The 26,726-nt window shown below is 44.2% G+C and overlaps 1 protein-coding gene across 3 annotated transcripts in view; it reads left to right on the forward strand.

Moving 5' to 3' along the window:
• The window catches only part of plcb4a (phospholipase C, beta 4a), a 459,248-nt gene that overhangs the window by 330,394 nt on the left and 102,128 nt on the right, over nucleotides 1-26,726 (forward strand). For all 3 annotated transcript variants that reach the window (XM_078556436.1, XM_078556437.1, XM_078556438.1), the window contains 6 exons: nucleotides 6,689-6,813; nucleotides 8,271-8,322; nucleotides 11,839-11,941; nucleotides 13,904-14,068; nucleotides 21,881-22,085; nucleotides 23,530-23,618. In XM_078556436.1, the coding sequence (XP_078412562.1) occupies nucleotides 6,689-6,813; nucleotides 8,271-8,322; nucleotides 11,839-11,941; nucleotides 13,904-14,068; nucleotides 21,881-22,085; nucleotides 23,530-23,618 (739 nt within the window). The remainder of the gene's footprint in view (nucleotides 1-6,688; nucleotides 6,814-8,270; nucleotides 8,323-11,838; nucleotides 11,942-13,903; nucleotides 14,069-21,880; nucleotides 22,086-23,529; nucleotides 23,619-26,726) is intronic.

A 26,726-nucleotide genomic window follows, 5' to 3' on the forward strand; every position in this document is an offset into this window, starting at 1 on the left:
GGATGCCCTCAATGTCCCTATGGTGCCAAATCCTGTAGTAGCTGTTAGATGTGACCAACCTGTTCCCTAGACATGCACAGTCTTTGGCAACACTGGTTCTCAGTCATCTGCAGGAATGACAGGCAGTGTCTATAGACTCTGGGTGTCGATAGGCGCTAACCAGTGATGGTTCGCTGTGGCTCTTTGACGGTGTGTGCGCTGGTGTCCCAGTCGCCACTTCTTCCAGAGGTTGCTGCTCCTGCCTCTGCGCAGCCAGGAGCCTCAGCCACTCTCTCCTCTGTTGACTTCGCGCTCTGTAGACCATCAGGCACACAGCTAGTTCATCAGGCTCCACGATTCTGATGTCAGCCTCCTACACGATGAAAGAGAGAGAAGCATGGTTTAGCATGGGTGTACAAAGAACCTGTCTTGGTTCAGTCTGAAGACCCCTTAAAGCATCCCGAAGAGTGCTGGCCACCACTTGGATGGCCAGAGGTTAGTGCGCTGCATGGCTGCCCGAAACCCCACCCTCCTCCGCCCCACTCCACCCAAACGATTGGTGGCAGCTTTGCCCATTGGACTGCAGGCTGTGCTCTCAGCTCAGGCACAGGTATTCTCCTAACCCACACTGCAAGGCTGCCCTGTTAGCTTGAACCATGGGGGAGACTGGACCAATCCGGGATGCTGACATTGCAGGGGGCTGTGAGCAACTCCACCAGTGACTGCACCATGGCCAGATTTAGCGAGGAGATTGTACAACGTGTACAACCGTCCAACTGTTCCGCTGTCCACTAAAATACTCATGACTTTGCAGTCTGTGCTGGGGGTGGGGTGGGGGGTGAAAAGCTTTGGAGCACTCAGTGGTACTTTGATGCCTTTGCATTGCTTGAGTGGACAGATTAGCTAGAAGCCCGACTCCAGTCATATCCATATGGCTGGGCCTGAACTGTCTGAGTTACAGAAGAATGATCACTTTATACAGGTGTCCCTAATGCGTGGCCACTTCCATCCCCTACCTTACCCCCCACCCCGAATGCTTGTGCGTTATATTCACTGACAGGCCCTTGCCCCCCCCCTCCACCCCACACAAGTCGCCTTAACAGCAGGGCTGCCCTTAACCCTGACCCCTCAGCGCCCCTCAAGCTTGAAGTCCAACAGGCGACCTGGGCGAGTGCTGCAGAACGTTACTGTGTACTCACCTCCAAGTTCCCCTCAAAGTGCAGCTCGCCAAGTGCATGTCGCTTATGTGTTGTTGTGAAACACATGGGTGTGTTTTCCTGCCGACGTGGTTAGGTGATCTGGCGGTGGTGGGGGGCAGGGGGAACAATTCCAGTAGGCAGGCTGAATAATGACCTGCTGATGTACTACAATGAGGTTCCCGACATCCGAAGGCGGGAAAGGCAGACTGCCATCAGCAGGCTGAGCGGACAATCGTAAACTGATTTCGTGCCATTGCAAAACCGATCATACCATATTGTCCGCTCGTGCCACTGAACGCGCCTGATGCCGGTGGGCATGGAAAATTGCACCCCCCTGTGTGGAGAAATCCCACCCCCTCAGCCCTGCCAACCCCAAGACCCATCAGAAGTAGCAAGTCTGAGTGTGGACCTGACCTACCTGAGTCTACACTGAATTTCCTTTGCTAATGCTGCGCTCCCAGGTGAGATATCTGATCCTGAAGAAATTGAGTAGATCGAGCAACCTTCTGAACTTGAGAATAATTTATACATCCTGTCCCCATTAGTTGAACCCTTTAAGCTCAGGCATCATTCTGGTGAATTTGCTCAATACACTCTCTTTATAAGGTCGATAGATCTTTTCTTGAGTTCAGTGGTCTAAACTGAATGTCTTATTACAAGTGTAAAGAAAAGATCATCTTTTTCCTAATACTACTGCGGGATACTACAGCTTATGGGGGCTGTGTCTATGTATGTTTGCTATTGTGTCAAGTTTAATTAAACTGCAGACAGTCAGACTACCAGGTTTGAATCATCAGAAGGGGTTAGGTATAAATCAGGCAGTTGAAATGGGGATGGGTAAGCTAGGATGAAGCCTCAGCAGATACAGTGTGAATGCATTTTTAGATAAGTAGAGGTTGTTTAATTTTCAGAGGGACATGATAAGATGTTTACAACTGACCAGGTAAATAAGACAAAGTTATTAAGTTTATTTTTCCCGAATGTGCTGGCCTTAATGACAACATGAAATATTTTTATATCCTGGGAAAAGTGACTTCCACTGACAAGTTGAAACAGTGGAATTTACAGATCAAAAGGGAGAAAATATATTTAAAGAAAGATAGAAAGCTGTATGGGGTGTGGGCGTACGAGATCTTGAAAGGTGCACTGTATGAAATAGACCTGTGGAGAAAAAGCCTCTAGCCACCCTGGAAATGTTTGCTGTTCCAGTAACCAAAGTTTTGTTAAAAGCCTTTGGAGTTCCATTGCCAAGTGAGAGGGAGAATGAAGCTCTGAAATACCTCCCTTACTGCAAAAGTGGGTGCTTGTGGTAATATTGCTGGATGTTTTATAGATTATGAATATAACTGGACTGTTTCCTGAAAGGTGTGTAGTTGGGAGTCTAGTTAAAAAGGAATCTTGTGAAAACTGTTATAAAACTAAATGTTTCTGTGTAACTGTAGTTTTGTGTGTTTAAGTTTTCTTTTGTTAATAAATGTTTTAATTTAATCTTTAAAATCTTTAAAGGTGGTAGTGAGCTCATTACTTATGACTTAAGTGCACAGACCTGCTCGTAGTAAATACAAATTGCAAAGTTGTCGTGATAGTGTGGCCAAATTTCCCTTTGTGATTTGCTCAGCCTGGCAAATACCATATCATAACACAGGTGGGATCTAACCAAAGGTTTGTACAACTGAAGGATCAATCTTCACATCTGAATTTAAATCTCTTTGCAGTAAAGGTGAGAACCCCATTAGCTTTGCATCAAAAGATGTGTAATAGAGGCAAAAAGAGCAGCACGTGTCCATTGTGGGGTGTGAACTACCCTGCAATTTAGAAAGAAATTAATGAGGATAGAAGTTTGTTGCGAAGCCAGAAGATATGACTATAAACTTAAAATCTCTTGTTAGCCGTGGCTCCATTGGTAGCACTCTCACCTCTGAGTCTGAAGGTCCTGGGTTCAAGTCCCATTCCATGACTTGAGCACAAAAATCAAGGCTGACACTCCATTGCAGTACTGAGGGTGTGCTGTACTGTTGGAGGTACTATCTTTCTAATGAGATGTTAAACAGAGACCCCATATGCTCTCTAGGGTAGATGTTAAAGATCCCATGGTACGGTTTCAAAGAAGAGCAGGGGGTTATCCCCTCATGTCCTGGCCAATATTTATCCATCAATCAACATCACAAAAACAGAGTATCTGGTCATTATCAGATTGCTGATAGTGGGAGCTTGCTGTGCGCAAATTGACTGCTGCGTTTCCAATCTTAGAACAGTGACGGTCCTTAAAAAAGTACTTCATTGGCTATGAAGCACTTTGGGGACGAGCAGTGGTCATGAAAGACAGCATATATATTCAAGCCTTTTTTTTGCCCAATACTACATACGAGACATTGTTCATTTCTCAGATTCACATAATCAAGTTCCAAAGTCTTAACAATTACATCGTTAAGGTTTAATGGCAATTACATTGCTAAGCAGGTGATGGGCATTTGTACACCTGTAAGTTTGAGGTGTCAGCTGTGGCTCAGTTCATAGCACCCTCGCCTTTGAATCAGAAGGTTGTGGGTTCATGTCCCACTCCCGGAAACCAAGAACTGTGAATGTACTCGAAAGAGTTACAATCTGTGACTGTTGATAACTCGAAAGAGTTACCCTGCCACTGGAAAGACTGTAAGTTGAGCTGGCAGGGACACTGGGTGTTGGAGTGGTGTCGATTGTGAACTAAGTCAATAGACTCTCTCCAACAAAGAAAGCAGCTGTGTTTTAAGCTGTCATTTTCCAGCCCTAGCGCGGCAGATGCAGCGAACCAGCCAAACGTCCATTGACTTGGTGGGACTGGGAGCTTCTGCCAGCAGGCGGGGCCCTTAGTTTTCACTTCAACCGGCGTGGATCCGATTAGCATTAAGAACCTATACTAGGTTACGGTGAGTGGTTTGTTAGCACAAAGAACAGTAGCTGAGCAATATACTAAATAGGCTGAGAAAGCAGGGCATAGTGATTGGAGCAACACTGTACCCACCAGCCACTGTAGAATATGAGATGCAGCAAGAGGGAAGGAAACACCAGCTTGCTGGCAGCAACAAAAGTCTTATACACATAAAAATAATCACAACCAATTTACATTTGTGGGCTTATCATTTTCTCCCCCTTTTAGCTTTAGATTTTGGTTGATAAGGAAAAGTTACCCAATGTGTAACAACCACTGTTTATCACATAGATATATAATTATCTGTTTACAAATGGCATTCTAGTCCTGTCTAGTTGATCTTTAGCGTAGAGCTTTCAAAATGGGAGGGTAGTACATTAAACCTCAAATTTTTAAGAGTGCTTATACAAACCTAAGAGATTGTTGGCCTTTTTTTCCCCGTAAGCAGTGAACAAGCAGCACCAGCCATTACTTAAACTTGCATTTACCCATAGATTTTACATGGAGTTTTGCCCAGCAAGTGATTGTGTTTCTCCTTAACCAATCAGGTTGAAGGTTGGTTAATGAGCTGCGTACATTCTGAACCAGTTTGAAAAGTGAATTCAATGTCAGATCAGGTGCAGAAAGCAAAATAAAAGGAGGGAGAGAAATATGTGACTAAGAGAGAGAGATAAAGGGACAGAAAAGAAAAAGTAAAACAAAAATCTGAAGGAATGAGACTCCACACTTGTTCAAGTTCATTTTCTGTGCCAGAGAGGTTATTGGTAGTAATTAAGGCTTAGTACACCATTAAAAGGGTGTTTACACTGGAATGATTTGACTTAACTTTCTGTGGTGCATTTAGCCCGTATCTGGAACATGGGAGAGAATTTTCCCCCTGTCGGGGGCAGGCGCGGGCCAATTAAGGCCCGCCCAGCGTGACGCGTGTCCGGAAGCGCTGTGCACTCCCTGTGCGGGCGGGGGGCTGGGTTCCCTGAGTCAGGAGTGCGCCCCTTCACGCATGTGCCTCAGGGAGATAAGTTTTAAGGTTGAAAAATTTTAATAAAGAAATAAAAAAATTAAGACCATGTCCCCTCATGTGACAGTGTCACGTGACCTGGGACATTTCAATGAACTTTAATGAAAAAATTTATTTAATTTATAAACCCTTCATGAAACCTCATCCCACCTGTGGATGAGGTCCCATGAAAAACGCGAAGGCCGCCTGGGCTCATTGTCTGCCCCCCCCGCCAACCTTAAGGTTGGACGGGCAGCTTTCTCAACAGCCTTAATTAGTTAATTAATGGCCTTAACAGGCCTTTGACAGTTTGGCGGGCGCGCAGCTAACTCGGCTGCACACCCCCCCGAACTGAAAACCTAAATGACGTCGGGACGCACGCCCGACATCACCCCGTGTCATTTTACGCCTTGGCGAGTGGGCCCAACCCCCGCTCGCTGAGTGGAAAATTCCCCCCATGAGTCCAGGAACCTCATCAAGTTCAATACATTTGAATGGGGAGCCAGGCAGTGGGAGGCATTTTTTATGCAGCTTTCCAAGGAGCTGTGCATCACAGATGTCAACCTCCATATTTTTGCGTTTAACTGCCCATCTCCGTTCCCCCAAGTGGCAGAGTGATTTTTGCATGAATAACAATGAGCACTGTCGGCTTCATTGTCACTTGAACAGCAAAATCCAGCCTCATTTTGTTTCAAGCTGGATGTAATGCAGCAAGTCGCCCTTTAAGTTGCCTCTTTAGGCATCATTTTGCTTTAGCGTCGTGGGTATAATGGAGCTGGTATGCGCACACAGTGTCAGGATTTCAGCTTTAGCGTCATTTTGCGGCAGTGTCAACCTAACGCCACGCAAGCTGATTAGCGCCATTTTGGAGTGGCCTGCTCCTGCTCCCCAACTCTCTGCCACGTAGCGCCTCCCACCCCGACCCCCTCGCTCACAGCTCCTCTCGCTCCCTTCCTCCCGGCTGCTTGCCCATCTCCTGATCCTTTGCTCACAGTGAGGGCTCAAGAGAGGGAAATGGCAAGCAAGAGAGGGAAGCAACGAGTGGGAAAGTTGGGGAGCAGGGGAGAGGTGACCGATGGGAGTTAAGTGCCTGTAGAAAGAGTTGGTATATTTGTTTTATATTTTTTAACTTGTTTTATTTTATAAGTTATTCATTTTCAAATATAGTAATTTAGGAGTGTACAGTATTTCAGCTTACAGGGTGCAATGTTTTAGTGTTTTTGTCCTGCAGAAACTAACTACAGCTTTGTTTCACTTAAAGTTTTACCTTCCAGGAACGCAACTACAACAGTGAGGGAGGACCTACTGTAATGACTTATCAGCCAAGTTTCTCAATGCAACCATTAGAAACCTTTAACCAATAGGAGAAATTAACTAAAATATAATACAGAATGTTAGTCTTGATTTTATGACTTTGATCCTCTTGAAGTGATACTTAAGTAATGACCGAAACAACGCCCTTAAGCAAGATAGGGATCAAAAATGGTTATTGAAGTGGTTTGCAAAATAAGAGGAATAAATAATCATGACAGTATCAAAGTGTAAATGTGTACATACATGCAGCTGCAGCTGTTTTCAGTTCATTTTCCTTAATGAGCTTCATAGTTATAACAAGCGACAAATGAGTCGGATTTACCCCAAGGGAGGCCGAGTGGATTCCAGTAATTACATGCCCCAGATCTTTTGGAATGCTGGCTGCCAGATGGTCTCACTGAACTTCCAGACCCCAGGTAGGGAGTGCTGTCCAGTCAGCCTGACTCACCGTGCAGGAATTAAGCTGCTCCCAAACAGATGCCCTGCATGAAGCTCAATCATTTGCCAGTGGCATTTCCGTTGGCAGACATATGGCACAGCTTAGAATTGTCTGTGCAACCAAGAAGCCATGAAAAATGCACAATGAAGCTACGGCATTGTGCAGTTTTGGAAATTATTTTGAACGGGTCATTGTTTTATCCTAAGTCTCTAGGATTTTGGTTGTAGGTGTACAAAGGCAAGCTTAATTGCAAGAATAAAAGGGCATCAGTTGCATCATTCTGATGCAGCATTGTCATTGTACACATGACTTTTTGATGATTCCTACCTTAGAATCTTTTGACCAAAGCGTGCAAATCCCAACATTTTCAACTTTTTAAAGGAGAACAAAACCTAATTTGAACTCTGGTAAACGGTAGCATTTGAGTCATTTTTTTTTAAAATGGATTTGCTGCTACAGATAAAGCCTAATTTCTAACATTGTAACTGAAAAGACATGGGCTGATTCCATGCTTGCACTGAGTGCATTGCAAGAACATGATGGACAGGCAGTCCTGTGATTTTCCACCCATAAAAAATTAATGAACAGGAAATCGCAGGCTGTGTGCCTATAATTTCCTGCGCTACAGTCCCCGTGGGCATGGATTACTTATTCCTTCATTCGGTAAATGGGATGCTTCCAGGATGAAGTCATGACTCCACACAATGGGGAATATTCCTCCGTACCCTCCATTGCAAACCCCTTGGCCAAGATTATCCAGTTCCGTTGAAGTTCAGCCCAAAATGACTGGAGATGAGTACATGGTTGACCGAGAAGTGTAAGGAGTGACTTGGCACTACTGCACTGGCGACAGCAAATTGGCAGTCTGTTTTACACCAAGCCCACCTTTTCTTTATCATCCACTTCAGTGGAAGCATAGCTTGTGCGGAGGGTAAAGCACACTAGCGACTTACCATTGCCCACTCTGCACCCTTTCCCCCGGGCAAGTTTCACCCCTGACGTCTGCCAAGCAAACACAATTTCCCATGGTCAGCTCATCATTAATATAGTTACTTATTTCATGTAGACTCCTCGCAGCATCTTGATGAGAAAGTCTTCACCTTTGTAATTTTAAGTTGGCTTTGAACATAGTCCCAGGTTTGAAAGAGCAGTGTATTAACCCAGTATGCAGTCACACATCCTAACATCTTCCTGCAGCATTTTAGTAGAAACATTGACCCCTTTAAAATGAGCTGATTAATAGCTGCATTAAGTTAGCAGCATGTAAAGTTAAATAGCTGTTTTCTGTCAATGTTTAATATTGAGTTAAGAATTACAAAATCAATGTCACATTTTGTTATTTAAAATTGCCACTAATTTTCCTTGAATATCTAAACTTTGACGTCTGCCTTATCTATCTGATCTAATTCTGCAATGTTTTATATTGCATAACAGATTTGGCCATGCAATTAAATCAGGGAAAGTTTGAGTACAATGGATCATGTGGGTAAGTAATGTCTCCCTCCTGTTAAAATGAAAATGCAACATTTGAGTTTAACTGAAATAGATCTAAATACCAGCACTAAAGACATTTTCCACATAGTTTAGGCTTGTACTTAAGTAATGTCCTGAATGTAGGTAAGCGATTCTAACTTCTTTGAAGTAAGTGGGGTTTCCCTAAACCTCCACATTCAGTCCATTAGGTGTTGATGTTGACCATTTAGGTGAAAAGTGATTTCATCATTTATTTTTGCAATGTGCACTGCAATTGCTGTTTCAATAATTATATGTTCTAAAAAAGAAATAATTCGTTAATTTGAGCCACACTACACAGGTAACCTTTGAAGAGCCTTCAAAGGCCTTCACTAAGCACAAAGGCCTGATTTACTGAATTCAGCATGTTACTGAAGTTAGAAATGGCTGGCTGAATGAATGCTCTGAGATTCAAAGATGCTATAATTATTTGTCCGCTGGTATCCAGGCTCTAGACAGCAGCACTGTGCCCTGTTATTTTGTCTTGGACCACCAGCATGTGCTGACTATCATGTTCGCCGTGAGGTGGACAGGAGTGCCAAGCTACTTCCCTGATGATGCTGCCCTTTATTTGCTCCAGGCCTTTTTACTACTGATTGATTTGAGAAGACACCAGGACAAGTCCTCTGGCATGTTTCTTGGGGTGCCTTTGCGTCTGAGCACTCCTTCACCTGGCCCAGATTTTGTGGTTGTAACGCTGACGAAACGTTCAGCATTTGCGTCATTACAACTGTGCAACTAACAGCAACTTCTGGGGTCAGCACTTGCACAGCTAAATGTGGAAATCCAGATGTTGCTGTCAGTGGTTCCTTGCTTCATCACTGGCTGCCCTGTTGAAGCCCCTGTAGAATGCAATCTTTAGAAATCACTTCAACTTTCTCTTTAATATTGCTGTCTTAAAAAAAACCCCCAACAAATGAAGCATTGTTGAATGAGGTGTAACCTCATTAATGGCTCACTAAGTCAGGACTACTGATACACAACCTCTTTGGCCTGAAAACTAATTTTATATTTGTGGAATGTCAAATTTCCACTTCTGCCTTACCGTCGTGTGTATGTCCCAACCTTTATTTAATCCTCAGTAAAACTTATAGAAAGTGAATGATAATCATGTGCCTGGTTTGTGGTCGGTGAATACTCTTCAGTGTGTTTGCCGGGAGATCCCCTAGACTTGATGTCAGAATCAAACTAAAGGTGGGAAAGGTGAAGTCCATGCCACGGAGATCATTTGATCTTTGCGGGTAGCTTCAAGGTCAGCGGCAGGCGAAGTTACTTCGCTGCTGACTGCAAAATCTTTGTGACGAAATGGAGATGGGAATGCTTCCTCTCCCCTCCACAGCCAAGCAATGTTCAGTCTTCACTCATTATAAATGCAAACTTATAAATGCTACTGTTAAATGAAAAACAGCTAGCTATCAAGGGATTAAATCAAAAGCACAACAGGACTGGCAATGTCTAAATGAAATTTCAGCTGCGGAATATGAACCAACTTGCTGGAGGCAATGATAGTTCAATGTTTCAGTGGTTATTAACATGCATTGGTGCTTGACAACTCTCACTCAGTTGAACTCAGCAAGGATCTTTGCCAAGTTGGATTGGTGGATTCAACTCTCAGGAGTAGTAAGTTTAATTGAAAGCTGATGCAGCAGCCAATTTTAATAAATAAATAAATGAAGGGAGCAGTGTCATAGCAAAGGGCAGTGAGAACAATTTGAGGGCAGGAGAGACAAGTTAGAAAATTATTTTCAATTCAAGCATGTTGAAAATTTAAAAGCATGCAAAGGCGAGTTAATATTGATGTAAAGACGTAACTTGTTCTCTAAGCTCATCTGATGGAAAGTAAAGCAGTTGAATGAGTCATAGCAAGCCTCATCTCACCAAGCATTCACTCAGCCCTCCTTTGCTGAGATTGAACAAATGCTCATGTGAAAAACATAGGTTTCTGGTCCAGATAATGAGGAATGCTATTGTAACATCCCTGGGTTATGTTGTCCTATAAATCATTGTGAAGCTGACAGCACCTAGCTTCACCTCATCACCACCTGTCTCGATTCCTCGACTGTTGCTAAATAATTGGACTGCTTGTCCGACATCCAGTACTGGCTGAGCAGAAATTTCCTCCAGTTAAATATTGGGAAGACTGAAACCATTGTTTATGATCTCCACTCCAAACTCAATTCCCTAGCTACCATCTCCATCCCCCTCCCTGGCAACAGTCGAAGACTAAACCAGCCTGTTCTCAATCTTGGTGTCATATTTGACCCCGAGATGAACTTCTGACTTCACATTCACGCCATTACTAAGACCGCATATTTTCACCCGTAACATCCCCAACTTCGCCGCTGTCTCAGCTCACCTGTTGAAACCCTAATTCTCAATTTGCCTGTTCCAATGCACTCCTGGCTCACCTCCCACATTCTCCCAACTGTGAACTTGAGGTCATCCAAAACTCTGTTGGCCATGTCTTAACTTGCAATATGGTGACGTTCTCCTGTCACCCCTGCACTCGCTGACTTACATTTGCTCCCAATCAAGCAACATCTTGACTTTAAAATTCTCATCCTTGTTTTCAAAGGCCTTGGTGGCCATGCCCTTCCCTGTCTCTGTAATCTCCGCCACATCCCTCCAAGATACCTGCATCATCTAATTCTAACTTGAGTTACCCCGATTTTAATCGCTCCACCATTGGCGGTCATGCCTTTAGCTGCCAAAGGCCTTAAGTTCTGGAATACACCCCCTACACCTCTCTGCCTCACTTTCTTCCTTTGAGATGTACCTCAAAACCTGCCTCTTTGACCAAGCTTTTGGTCATTGACCTAATATCTCATTATGTGGCTCAGTGTTATATTTTGTTTTATAATGCTCCTGTGAAACACCTTGGAATGTTTTATTACGTTAAAGGCACCACAGCATATAAGTATAAGTTGTTGTTGAATGAACTCCTATAATAATAAGTCGCACAGACTGCTTGAGGGCACAACTGATACCATTTAACCTGAGACAGTATCACAAAATCATCACGTTTGTGACTGGATTTCCTGGACAACTAGGAACACCCCCAAACGTGCACCAAAAGTTGGCTGCGAAATGGGGATTTAGACAGAGGACTTGTCCTCTGTTTGGATTTGTGACACATCATTCCTGAGGCAGGAACATGGTCGATCCAGGTTCTTCCGCAGCTTCCACTCTTGTAAACACTTGCACGTATCTGTTATTCTAGATTCGACATCTGAGGCAGGCTCTCATAAGAGTGGTGAGCTACACAAATCAGAAGCTTACTGGCAGAGATGCACTTATGACATGCTTGTTTTCATTGTGTTGACCTTCAGGAGTTACACTATAACCACGCCTACAGATTACTTATAACAATATTTATCCAGAGATTTGCCAGAAACTTCAGGTTTTTTTAGGAAGTTTATTCTTTGTGTTAGGAATTTGTATAACTTGTGCTGTAATGCTACTTCTTTGGAATTCCTTTTGCCCTGATTAGTTTTCTACTTAAGCCTGACTTCATGCGCCGCCCCGATCGGACCTTTGACCCATTCTCGGAAACCCCGGTAGATGGTGTGATTGCAGCAACCTGTTCTGTCCAGGTAAGAAGAGGAAGAACTAACTTACCTTTATCTGATTGCACCCTCATTGTATCCATTGTTCACAGTCAATGGATCAGCTTCTGAAGTCTTGCCACATTCCTTTGGCGGGATTTTCCACACCCGCCCGTTGCCACTGGGATCTTCCGGTCTCGTCGTAAGTCAATGGACTTCTGGCTGGGGCACCACCCCACCCTTGGCGGGTCCCACCCACAACGGGGCCAGAAAATCCCGGCCATCGTGTAGGATAACAGTACAACGAATTACACGCACCAAAGTCCCACAAAACAGCTAATGAGATGAAAGACCAGTTCATTTTAATTTTGATAATGCTTTTTCTCTCTCAGCCTCTAATGAAGCCTGGTTTGTTTGTTTATCAAAATTAATTGAAGAAAATGAAGGAAAATTTCCTTTTCCTGAAACGCCACCGTGCTCCATGAGGTGGACAAAATTACAATGAACACTGATCCTCCCATTCATTAAGGCTTGAAAAACCTACCAAGAAAGCGCTTAAAATAGTTCTAAGAAACAGCAGCTAATGTTCATACAGATGGTATCAACCCACTACCCAGATGGATGGAATTGTGGGCAGCATGAAGCATAAAGAAGCAACACATCATCACTGATCGGACAGCTGGGGTCCCTGACTTCAGCCTCGCTCGGAGACAGTGGACGGCACTCAACCGAATCCACGCAGGGCCTAGTGGATGCTGCCACCTGCTCCAGCCATGGAAGATGAAGGACGACCCAGAAGCACGATTGTTGTCTCTTGAGTCCCAGACCGTGGAACACGTCACATCGACTGCTCGCAGGATCTGTTTCTCCGCTCGGCCATCGAATGGATAGCCAAACGAGAGATCCCATTATAAGCTTTACCCGTCATACAAAAGCAGTATGAAGAAAAGAGGACAAGTTTCCCAAGCTTTATTTGTATAAGATGTATTTTCTCTCTGCAAGATTCAGGGTGCCAAGTCCGCCACCTTTTTTACTTCCATCCTAAATCCAGATAAATTTCAGGACAAACGCGTAATATGCCAGTCTATTAATGGGCCTGCACGCTATAACACCATTCAGATGGATGAGATACATCATGTGACTCAATTCCCTCCATTGCCTTCCAGCAAAGATGACTGCTAAGATGCTTATTTAATAACAATTGATTGCCATAGGGAAACTGGGAAATGAAAGAAAATCTCACTCCATAGCAATGCAGTCAAATTCACTTCCCCCCCATGTGCCCCACTGAAATAGTGTAGGCAACAATCCACAATATGCTAATGCTTCTTGACCCCAGGGTTAGCACAACTAAAAGCTATGGTTAGAACTAAAACTTGTTAAAGATTGTGCAAAAGCAAACCTTTATTCAAGCTAAGGGTTTATTGAATGTTGGCAGTCACCTGGATGAGCTTTACCTTCAAGCAACATTTTATGAATTAAATGAAAGTATATTAGGGACATGGTAGCTCAGTGATTACATAACTGGACTAGAAATCCAGAGGCCCAGATTTATAATCCAAAATGTGAGTTCAAATCCAATTGTGACAAATTGGGTAATTTAAATTCAGCTAATGACATAAATCTGGATTTAAAAAGCCAGTCTCAGTAAGATGGTGGTCATGAAACTACCGGGTTGCTGTAAAAGCTCATCTGGTTCACTAATGTCCTTTAGGGAAGGAAATCTGCTGTCCTTTCTCAGTCTGGCCTATGTGTGACTCCAGACCTGCAGCCAAGTGTTTGGACTCTTAATCACCCTCTGAAATGGCCTAGCAAGCCACTCAGTTGTATCACATAACCACTACTAAAGACTAGAGTATGAACGTGGATTGTAGTGGTTCTAGAATGCAACTCAGCATCAGCTTCTTGAGGGCAGTGAACACGCTCACATTCCGTCAAGAAATAAAAAGATGCAATTGCCTGGTAAAAATTTTGCATTTGTTAGACAATAATTGTCCTTCTATTTTCCAGGTAATATCAGGCCAGTTTTTATCAGATAAGAAAATTGGTACATATGTAGAAGTAGATATGTACGGTCTGCCCACTGACACAATTCGAAAGGAGTTCCGAACTCGAATGGTGATGAACAATGGTTTGAACCCCGTGTATAATGAGGAACCATTTGTGTTTCGAAAGGTAAGTTATGAATCTAGTATTTAAATTGTTTTCAAAATTAGTGCTGACTCTGATGTGCAGGAACAGGATTAGAATGTTTCCCTGCCAGGTGGTCAACCCTAGACTCAAACAGCACAGAAGGAGGCCATTCAACCCATCGTGCCTGTGTTGGCTCTCTGGAAGAGCTATCCAAATAGTCCCCTTCCCTGCTGTCTTCCCCATGAAAATGTTCCTTTCTGAGTATGTGTCCAATTCCCCTTTCGAAAGTTACTATTGAATCTGCTTCCACCTCCCTTTCAGGCACTGCAATCCTGATCCTCATAATTCACTGAGTTGAAAGAAAATCTCCTTTCCTCCCCCTGACTTTTGCCAATTATTTTCAAAGTATGTTCTCTGGTTACCAACCTTCCTGCCAGTTTCTCCCTATCTACCCTCCTCTCAATCGTTTGAATACCTCTTTTAAATCTTCCCTTAAACCTTGTCTCTTCTAAGAAGATCAATCCCGGCTTCTTTAGTGTCTCTGGCTATTTAAAATCCTTCATCCCTGGTACTAGACTAGTGTGTCTCGGCTACCAACCCTCCAAGGCTTTGATGTCCTTTGAAAAGTGTATTGCCCAGAATTGGGCACATTACTTTAGCTGAGTTCCAACCAGTAATTTATAAAGGTCACCTGGATAATATTTATTCTGCGTTGTTTTCATTTTTTGCAAACTGTGCAATAATATTTTAAAATAAAAGGTTTCTATTTTTTCTGCTGAAGCAGACTGAAAGCCAACCAGTCTACTAAAATCACCCACCGTTTTGTGATGGAGAATGTGTGTGAATAATCATATCCGGCCTTTCCTGTCTATCCTGAACGCTGAACTCAGCATTATTTCTGTAGCTCATATTTTATATGTAATTGGAATGCTTTTGAAAAACAGTTTGAAAAAATAAACATGGGCTGACAATACATGCAGATACTTCATTGTGGATTCATAACATTGATCATTTAAAACGTTCTCATGACTATCAGATTATGCATTTGTCAGATGTATCAATAGTACGAATAATGTTGAGATGTAAAGGTAGAGAGCTACAGAATATAAATCAAAGGGAATAATGTTGAATACCTACATATGCAAAGTAGAGTTAAGTGAATTGTGTTTCTGTCTCAAAACAAGAGAAGAAAACTTGATTTCAAGCTAAGGAGATGGTTGTTTAAAGAATTATGACGTGTTTTCAGTAAAGTTTTTGCAGATAAAAGAGACATGTTGAAGCTTTTCGTCTTGCACTCATCAGGACACTTTGCAAGAATACCAATATAAGGGGAAAACAATTTATACTGTATATGAAGACAGTGCTGATTGGTTGGCAAGTGGACTCTGATTGTTAGAGGTGTTGCCATGGAGAATGTACCAGTTGATGGTGACTGACAGTTAGCTGCCAAGCATTGTTTGAAATTTAAACCAGGCAGCTTGACCCTGATTGGTCAAGGCATTGTCCCAAGGAACGAGTCAGCGAATGGTGGTCACTTATTTTACAGGGAGGCGATGGCGCAGTGATATTGTCGCTGGACTAGTAATCCAGAGACCCAGGGTATTGCTCGGACCCGGGTTCAAATCCCACCATGGCAGATGGTGGAATTTGAATCCAGTAAAAATCTGGAATTAAAAGTCTAATGATGACCATGGAAACATTGTCGATTGCTGTAAAAACCCATCTGGTTCACTAACGTCCTTTGGGGAAGGAAATCTGCCGACCTTGCCTGGTGGCCTAGCCTACACGTGACTCCATACCAGGATCTTAAATGCCCTCTGCCCACTCAGTTGTAACAAATCGCTACAAAGTCACAAACAGGAACGAAACCCGACGGACCACCCGGCATTGACCTAGGCACCAGAAATGACAATGGCAATCTCAGCCCTGTCAACTCTGTAAAGTCCTCCTTATTAACATCTGGGGGCTAGTACCAAAATTGGGAGAGCTGTCTCACAGACTAGCCAAGCAACAGCCTGACATAGCCATCCTCACGGAATCTTACCTTACAGAAAATGTCTCAGACACCACCATCACAGTCCCTGGGTGTGTCCTGTCCCACCCGCAGGACAGACCCAGTCGAGGTGGTGGCACAGAGGTATACAGTCGGGAGGGAGTTGCCTTGGAGTCCTCAACATCGACTCTGGACCCCAGGAAGTCTCATGGCATCAGGTCAAACATGGGCAAGGAAACCTCCTGCTGATTACCACGTACTGCCTGCCCTCAGCTGATGAATCAGTGCTCCTCCATGTTGAACACCAGTTGGAGGAAGCACTGAGGGTGGCAAGGATGCAGAATGTACTCTGGGTGGGGGACTTCAATGTCCATCCAAGAGTGGCATGGTAGCACTACTACTGACCAAGCTGGCTGAGTCCTAAAGGACAACGCTGTTAGACTAGGTCTGCGGCAGGTGGTGAGGGAACCAACAAGAGGGAAAAACATACTTGACCTCATCCTCACTAATCTACCTGCCACAGATGCATCTGTCTATAACAGCATCGGTAGGAGTGACCACCGCACGGTCATTGTGGAGACAAAGTCCCACTTTCACATTGAGGATACCCTCCATCGTGTTGTGTGGCACAACCACTGTGCTAAATGGGATAGATTTCGAACAGATCTAGCAACTCAAGACTGGGCAACCATGAGGCGCTGTGGGCCATCAGCAGCAGCAGAATTGTACTCGAACACAACCTGTAACCTCATGGCCCAGCATATCCCCCACTCTAACATTACCATCAAGCCAGGGGATCAACCCTGGTTCAATGAAGAGTGCAGGAGGGCATGCCAGGAGCAGCACCAGGCATACCTAAAAATGAGGTGTCAACCTGGTGAAGCTATAACACAGGACTACTGGCATGTCAAACAGCATAAGCAGCAAGTGATAGACCAGGGCTAAGCGATCCCACAACCAATGGATCAGATTTAAGCTCTGCAGTCCTGCCACATCCAGTCGTGAATGGTGGTGGACAATTAAACAACTCACTGGGGGACGAGGCTCCACAAATATCCCCATCCTCAATGATGGGGGAGCCCAGCACATCAGTGCAAAAGATAAGGCTGAAGCATTTGCTACAATCTTCAGCCAGAAGTGTGAATGATCCATCTCAGCCTCCTCCAGAAGTGCCCCGCATCACAGCTGCCAGTCTTCAGCCAATTCAATTCACTCCATGTGATATCAAGAAAGGGCTGAAGGCACTGGATACTGCAAAGGCTATGGGCCCTGACAATATTCCGGCAATAGCACTGAAGACTTGTGCTCCAGAACTCGCCGCGCCCCTAATAACAGCCACAACACTGGCATCTACCTGGCTATGTGGAAAATTGCCCAGGTATGTCCTGTACAGAAAGAGCAGGACAAATCCAACCAGCCAATTATCGCCCCATCAGTTTACTCTCAATCATCAGTAAAGTGATGGAAGGGGTCATCAACAGTGCTATCAAGCAGCACTTGCTTAGCAATAACCTGCTCACTGATGCTCAGTTTGGGTTCCGCCAGGGCCACTCAGCTCCTGACCTCATTTCAGCCTTGGTTCAAACATGGTCAGAAGAGCTGAACTCAAGAGGTGAGGTGAGAGTAACTGCTCTTGACATCAAGGCAGCATTTGACTGAGTGTGGCATCAAGGAGCCCTAGCAAAACTGGAGTCAGTGGAAATCAAGGGGAAAACTCTCCGCTGGTTGGAGTCATAAGAGCACAAAGGAAGATGGTTGTGGTTGTTGGAGGTCAATCATCTCAGCTCCAGGACATGACTGCAGGAGTTCCTCAGGGTAATGTCCTCGGCCCAACCATCTTCAGCTGCTTCCTCAATGACCTTCCATCATAAGGTCAGAAATGGGGATGTGCGCTGATGATTGCACAATGTTCAGCACCATTCGTGACTCCTCAGACACTGAAGCAGTCCATGTCCAAATGCAGCAAGACCTGGACAATATCCAGGCTTGGGCTGACAAGTGGCAAGTAACATTCGCACCATGCAAGTGTCAGGCAATGACCATTTCCAACAAGAAAGAATCTAGCCATCACCCCTTAATGTTCAATGGTATTACCATCTCTGAATCCCCCACTATCAACATCCTGGGGATTACCATTGACCAGAAACTGAACTGGACTAGCCATATAAATACTGTGGCTACAAGAGCAGGTCAGAGGCTAGGATTCATGCAATGGGTAACTCACCTCTTGACTCCCCAAAGTCTGTCCACCGCCTACAAGGCACAAGTCAGGAGTGTGATGGAATACTCCCCACTTGCCTGGATGAGTGCGGCTCCCACAACACTCGAGAAGCTTGACACTGTCCAGGACAAAGCAGCCCGCTTGATTGGCACCCCTTCCACAAACATTCACTCCCTCCACCACCGACGCATAGTAGCAGCAGTGTGTGCCATCTACAAGATGTACTGCAGGAATTCACCAAGGCTCCTTCAACAGCAACTTCCAAACCCACAACCACAACCATCTAGAAGGACGAGGGCAGCAGATAGATGGGAACACCACCAACTAGACCATCGCCACATCCTGACTTGGAAATATATCGCTGTCCCTTCACTGATGCTGGGTCAAAATCCTGGAACTCCCTTCCTAACAGCACTGTGGGTGTACCTACACTACATGGACTGCAGCGGTTCAAGAAGGCAGCTCACCACCACCTTCTCAAGGGCAATTAGAGATGGGCAATAAATGCTGGCCCAGCCAGCGAAGCCCACATCCCGTGAATGAATTTAAATAAATTTATTTAGCTGAAACAGATGCAATGTGTATACATGTTCCTTCTGTCTGCAAAGAACAGGGCCCTGTGTATTAATATACCTAGCTTCCAGTACATGCAAATGTGCCACAATGTGAGCCTGACTGACAATCTTAAATTGGGTGTCAGCGTAATTCCTAGCACACTCAGAACTACTTAGCAAATGTTGTCCAATCGCGGAATCACATCTAATGTTGGACACTGTGTTTTGAGTTTTGCAAGCACAGGCTGGTTGGGTACAGTCTGTACCTTGCCCGTTGTGAACAGTGACTGGGACATGCTGTTTGATATGATCCGCCAGTCTTCGGGACGTACAGCCTACATACCAAGCATCGCACTGGCACTGAAACTCATATACCACATTACTTGTTTCTGTGATAGGCGGAATGTCTTTTTGCCTTGACAGCAGCACCCTGTTAGTGGCGAATACCACTCATGTTGTTGCTACATAATAGCAGCATGACCCAGCTCGCTTCACCTGTTGCTCACATTTTTGAGATAGCTTGCCCTTCCAGGGCAACCTGAGGTAGGCTGGGCACTTTTCAGGGCCGAAAGTGATGACCTTAGGCCCGTTCGTGAGTTTGCATGATGTACAGAGTGAAATGATCTGATCAGGGTAGCCATTATCCTGCAGGATGTCATTGATGCCCCTATTTCAGCATCAAGCTTGCATGGTGAGCAAATGGCTCAGGTCCTATTTACAAGATTGCCAATAAGACCAATCTTATAGCGTATGGAACTGTAAGAATCCCAAAGCGTATATTGTTCAGTGAAAGTAGGCTTGTGGTAGGCCATGTTAGAGAATCCCTGGCAGATTTCTCATTCCTCAGGACAATGCCTTGCCCAATCAGGATCAAGCTGCCTGGTTTAAATTTCAAACAATGCTTGTCAGTCACCATCACTGGGGCGTTCTCCATGGTAACACCCCTATCAATCAGAGTCCACTTGCCAACCAATCAGCACTCTCTTCACATACAGTATAAATTATTGTTTTCCCCCTTATATTGGTATTCTTGCTAATGAGTGCAAGACAAAATGCTTTGACATGTCTCTTTTTCCAGCAATACTCAAATTCTGTCCAACCAAACGGCTAAAAAGTTTAAGTAACGGAACGGGCTAAAGTTCCTTTGTGACTAATAGACTATCACTTAGTGGGGCGCATACTGGCTTATATTTTATTTTCACAGAATCACAGAACATGCACTGATAGAGCGAGTGATCATCACTTACTTTATCAATCCCTCACTGATACAATTTTATATTTTAGTTTTATGTATAGTTTTTATTTTTTATTCATTCTCAGGTTGGCAGGCTGTGACTACTGGGGCACTACAAGGATCAGTGCTCGGGCCCCAGATATTCACAATCTATATAAATGATTTGGATGTGGGGGCAAAATGTGATATTCCCAAGTTTGCTGATGACACGAAACTAGGTGTGAACGTGAGTTGTGAGGAGAATGCATAGAGGCTTCGAGGAGATTTAGACAGGCCAAGTGAATGGGCAAGAACATATGGGCAGGTGAATATAATGTGGAACAATGTGACGTTATTCTCTTTAGTAGGAGAAACAGAAGCGCAGAGCAATTTTAAATGGCGAGAGATTGGGAAGTGTTGATGTCCAAAGGGAGTCCTTGTTCATAAGTCACTGAAAACTAATATGCAGGTGCAGCAAGCACTTAGAAAGGCAAATTATAGGTTGGCCTTTATTGCGAGAGGATTTGAGTACAGGAGTAAAGAAGTCTTGCTGCAATTGCATTGAGCCTTGGTGAGACTGCACCTGGAGTATTGTGCACAGTTTTGGTCTCCTTACCTCCTTCAGGAAGGATGCACTTGCCATAGAGGGAGGGCTATAAATGTTCACCAGACTGATCCCTGGGATGGCAGGATTATCCTGTGAGGAGAGATTGAGGAGACTGGGCCTTTGTCCTCTAGAGTTTAGAAGAATGAGAGGCGACCTCATTGAAGCATACAAAATTCTTACAGGGCTCGACAGGGTAGATGCAGGAAGGATGTTTCCCCTGGCTGGGGGGATTTAGAACCAGGGGGCACAGACTCAGAATAAGGAATAGGCCCTTGTAGACTGAGATAAGGAGGAGTGCCTTTACTCAGAGGGTGGTAAATCTTTGGAATTTTCTACCCCAGAGGGCTGTGAGTATGTCATTGAGGATCATTGAGTACATTGAACACAGAGATCGATAGATTTCTAGATATTAAACATGGCAAGGGATCTGGGGATACTGTGGAAAATGGCATTGAGGTAGAAGACCGGCCGTGATCTATTTGAATAGTGAGACAGCGGGATTGGCTAGATGCATGACAGTCGATTTGAGGCCTCCTGTGGAAACGTGCGGTAGCACCACCAAAATGTCGGGCAATGGCTTAACAGCCCATTCCCAGCGTTGCCGCGGCAGTGCCAATTTTGCCCATGGCTGAAGTGTCCCTCAGAGTCAGGCGATCAGTCCATATTATAATGTGAGGGCGGGATCCAATGATTGACCTAAGATCCCGATTGTCATTTTAGGAGAGTGCTGGACAGAGTGTGGACCGTGTGCACTCCAGCCAAAGAGAGCCCAACAGGTAAGTGGAGCCAGAAGGAATAGGGGTGTTTGAGTGGGCCACGGAAAAATACTGCAGGTCCACAGCTCACCTGGGCTCGACCCTGGAGTCGCTGGTCACTGTCAAGATTAGGACAAATCCACGAAACCATTAGCCCTGTGAAATGAGTCTAGAAAAGAAAGCATGCTATTTCAAACGGGATGGGGTCTTTACAAGGTGGGAAAATGAGTAATGGAATTCAATAACTTCTGTCTGTCTGCATTGGCGATGTAGCTGCTGTGGTTCTGTTGATGCAAGGGCACGATAAATACTTGACGTGTTTAATTCAAGAAAATAAAAATCCTCTCACAAAAATCTGTTTTGCTTGGAAGGAGAATTGACGATTTGAGGCCATGACTTCCAATTGCCCAGTTCTCAAATGCCGCTGCTTGCTGTGCAATTGCATAACTTTTTTTCCCCAAGTTATTTTGTTTCAGCCGCGAAAGCCAAATGTAAATTTTTCCTTTTCCAGGTAATTCTGCCTGACCTTGCTGTGTTGAGAATAGCAGTTTATGATGACAACAACAAGCTGATTGGTCAGAGAATCCTACCTTTGGATGGTCTCCAAGCTGGCTATCGACACATATCCCTCAGAAATGAAGGCAATAAGCCTTTATCATTACCTACCGTCTTTTGTAACATTGTACTCAAAACATATGTCCCTGATGGGTTTGGAGGTAAGTTTATCAGGTTCCTAACTGTCGATAGATATTAGCGTACAGTGGTAACAGGTTGGAAGATTGCCCACTAAGCAAAAAGTGATCATTGAAATACACAGCATCACATGTGCTGTCCATAACAGCTCTGATAATGACAGAACTAAATCAGCTAAGTACATATATCACAGAAATAATTTACAACCTAGACCAGCTTGTATCATGCAATTTTCGCAATTTTGTCTCTTGTGCGTGAATCCCAATTTGATTCCTTTTTAATGCCCCATCATCTGAAAGCACTGGCTCTTCCTCTTGTACAGCTCCCAGATTGGACCCGTCGTATCTTGTCTCGGTGTCGGTGATTGAATTTTGACAGCGGCTTTCAGCGTGCTGTTTGTCCACGTGCGTATTGCAACGAGCCCTCCACTGGCATAAACACGTGTTCGTTTACCGGTGCCCTGGGGCACTGAAGCCAACTGTGGAATCCCTGTCATCACCCTGGCTACAGTCAGTTAGCTCAGCAGAGATGGGGAAATTGAACCCCAGGACGTCAAATCTGCAGGCGTCAAATACATGTCACCTTTACCACTGAGCCATATGCAGGCTCTTGTTGTTTTCTTTCCAATTGTGTAATTTAATTTTCATTGTTTTAGTTTGAATTACATTCACGTCTTCCATAACGTGTAGCAACTGGGGAAACCTCTCGGGCAGATTCTCCAATCCCTGCAATGTTTGAGCATGTCCTTTCTAAACGTTTTCGTTCGTTCACCGCAAAGATTGCCTACCTTGACCTCCGTAAACGCTGTCCGCTTTCTGCCTCCATCTCAGCTCGTCTGCTACTGAAACCCTCACCAGGCCTCCAGGCTCCAACTGTAGTGTTCATCAGGCCAGTCCTGTAAACTCCAGCACATTCAAAACTCTGTCGCCTATATTCTATCCCACAGCAAGTCCTACTCTGTACTCACTGACTTAAAATGGCTCCCCGTCCCCCACAGCTATATTTTAAATCCTCATCTGTGTTTTAAATCCCTCTGTGGCCTTGCCTTACCCCTGACTTTCTTCAGCACTGCAACCTCCCTTTCCACCAACACCACCCCCCCACCCAACCCGCACAATGCCTCCCCAAGAGTTCTTCATTCATTTGTCAATGGCTTCTTGTGAGGCCATTCCCCCTTTACCCCACCATTAACAGTATCACACTCAAAAATTCCTTTTCTAAACTCTTACACCCCTCTGCCGCCTTGTTCTCCTTTAAGACTTAGCTGAAAACCAACCTAATTCATATTTAGTTTAATATTTTCATCCACTCTACAAAAGTGCAAGTCAGAATATTGATACGATCCAGCTTATCTTGATCTCTGAGCCATAGCTGACCCAACATCATTGAATGCCACGATAACGAAAATTATAGTGTTAATTGTTACTTCTTTTAAATTGTCTTAAAACCCTTTTTTTTCTCCACCAGATATCGTTGATGCTTTATCAGACCCAAAGAAATTTTTATCAGTGATGGAAAAGAGGGCTGACCAAATGAGGGCGATGGGAATTGAGACTGTACGTAAAAATGCTTTGATATGTATTGCACACTGAACAGCAAATCGTTAAGTAAATTTTCTTCTGAGTGCCAAAGTTCACGAAAATGGTTTTTATCTCGTCACGGTAAACCAATAAGTAGCTAACAAAAGCTTTATTTTCTCTTCAATGTTAGAGGATGGGAAATATACCCAAAAGCAGGTATGAATAGACTGAACATGAACACGTATTCTGGTCATAGTCATAGTCATATTAATACTGAAGAACTACTAGGGTTGGATAAGTCCTCCCTTCACTGCTCATTTGACATCAGGCATGCCTTTGTGGTACCTTGCATTTCAACAGACCATAGAACCATCGAAAGGTTACGGCACAGAAAGAGGCCATTCAGCCCTTTGTGTCTGTGCTTGCCAAAAAAGAGGGAAAAAAATAAACTAGCCGCTCGGTTTAATTCCACTTTCTAGCACCTGGTCCATAGCCTTGCAAGCTACTGCACTTCAGGTGTAGATCCAGCTGTCTTTTGAATGAGTTGAGCATTTCAGCCTCGGCCCACCAATTTAGGCAGTGAATTCCAGGTGCTCATCTCTGGGTGAAAAAGTTTTTCCTCATGACCCCTCTAATCCTTCTACGAGTCACCTGAATCTGTAGCGATCAGAACTGTACACAAAATCCCAGCTGTGGCCTAACCAGCATTTTATGCAGTTCCACCATTACATCCCTGCTTTTGTATTCAGTACCTCATCCAGTAAATGAAAGCATTCCATATGCTTTCTTTTCCACCTTATCCACCTGTCCTGCCACCTTTAGAGACCTGTGGACATGCACTCCAAGGTCTCTCACTTCCTCTACACCTCTCAATATCCTCCCATTTATTGAGTATTCCGTTGCTTTGTTTGCCCTCCCCAAATGAATTACCTCACACTTTTTCGGATTGAATTCCATTTGCACGTTTCCGCCCCCTCAACCAAACCATTGAAATCATTCTGGAGACAACAGTTATCCTCTTCACCGTCAACTGCACTGCCAATTTTTGTGTCATCTGCACATTTCCCGATCCTGCCTTCAGCATTTAAGTTCAAATCGTTACTATATATGATAAACAGCAAGGGCTCCAACACTGAGCCCTGTGGAATGCCACTGGAAACTGCTTTCCATTCGCAAAAACATCCATTGACCATTACCCTTTGTTTCCTGTCACTGAGTCAATTTTGGAATCAACTCGCCACCTTCCCCTGTATCCCATGGGATCTCACTTTCCTGACCAGTCTGCCATGTGGGACCTTGTTAGATGCCATATTAAAATCCAAGTTGACAACATCCACTGCACTTTCCTCATCAATCCTCCTTGTTACTTCCTCAAAATATTCAGTTAGTTTAGTTAGACACGATCGCCCCCTAACAAAACCATGCTGACTATCCCTGATCAATCTGTGCCTTTCTAAGTGACCTTTTATCCTGTCTCTCAGAATTGATTCCAATAATTTTCCCAACGCTGAAGTCAGACCATTAATTTATTAATATTAATTTTCTGGTCTATCTCTCAGAACCTTTTTAAATAATGGTGCAATGTTTGCAGGCCTCCAATACTCTGGTACCTCACCTGTATCTGGTGAGGTTTGGAAATTATCATCAGCGCATCCGCTGTTTCCTCCCTGGCTTCCTTTAACAACCTGGGATACATTCCATCCGGCCCTGGTGATTTATCTACCTTCAAGGATATCAGGCCCTCCAGTGTTTCCTCTCTCATTATGTTTATTGTATCTAATACTTCACACTCCTCTTTAACTAGAATGTCTGCATCATCCCTCTCCTTAGTGAAGAGACAGACAAAGTGCTCATTGAGAACCTTGCCCACATCTTCAGCCTCAACACACAAGTTACCATGTACATCTCTGATAGGCTCTACCCTTTCCTTAGTTATTCTCTTCATCTTAATGTACTGGTAAAACATCTTTGGGTTTTCTTTGATCTTTCCTGCCAATATTTTTTTGTATCCTCTCTTTGCTTTCTTAATTTCCTTTTTTACTTCACCCCTGCACTTTCTATACTCCTCTAGGCTTTCTACAGTACTAAGCTTTTCGTGACTGTCATAAGGTTTCTTTTTCTGCTTTATCTTGGCCTGTATGCTTCTGGATAACCAGGAGGCTCTAGATTTGGCAGTACCTCGCTTTTTCTTTGTGGGGACATGTCTACACTGTGCCCGTAGAATCTCACTTTTGAATGCCTCCCCCTGATTTGACACTGTTTTCCCTTCTAGTACCTGTATCCAGTCCACTTCTGCCAGCTCACCTCTCGGCTTTGGAAAATTTCCCTTCCCCCAATTTAGAACTTTTCCTCTTGTTCTACCTTTGTCCTTTTCCATACTGATGCTAAATCTAACTGTATTATGTCTCCAAAATGATCACCCACTGCAACTTCATCCACTTGCCCAGCTTCACTTCCTAAGTCTAAATCTAGAATTGCACCCCCTCTCGTTGGGCTTCTGACATTTTGGCTGAAAAAGTTCCCTTGAATGCAGTTCAAGAATTTTGTGCCCTCTGTGCCCTTCACACAGCTTATCTCAATTGATATTAGGGTAGCTGAAGTCCCCAACCATTACTGCCCTATTGTTTTTGCACTCAGAAATTTATCTACATATTTTCTGTTCTAACCCCCACTATTTTGGGGTCTATGTTGCGGGATGCTTTACTCTGTTAAAGGCGCTACAGAATGCAAGTTGTTGGCGTGGTCATTGGACAGTGTTAAGGATTATATGATCCAGACATTTTGCAATTTGCTCCTGACAGATTAAGATTTCTATCCATTCTCATTGGCTGATTTTGAAAACTGAAAGCATTTAAGAAGTAATGAGGTTGAAAACAAACAAAAAAAATTACACCACCCACCTGCCTTCACCCAACCCTTGGTTCCTGTTTAAACGCTTTGTATGGAGCTCAGACAATGGTAGATTTGACCCCTGGCCTGTGTCAAATCGCCTCACCTACCTGCACGTGTCCCTGGAGTTTAGGAACTAGATTTTGACATGATTGTTTGGACCCCGACACGGGCTCGATCCCAGGTTGGGCACCCAGAAGTGTCCATGGCAGGTCATCACTCGGGATTGTCTTGAAGGTGGCTGATTTAAGAAGC

Source organism: Cetorhinus maximus, chromosome 14 (genome assembly GCF_964194155.1).
Source record: "Cetorhinus maximus chromosome 14, sCetMax3.hap1.1, whole genome shotgun sequence".
NCBI classification, from domain to species: Eukaryota; Metazoa; Chordata; class Chondrichthyes; order Lamniformes; family Cetorhinidae; genus Cetorhinus; species Cetorhinus maximus.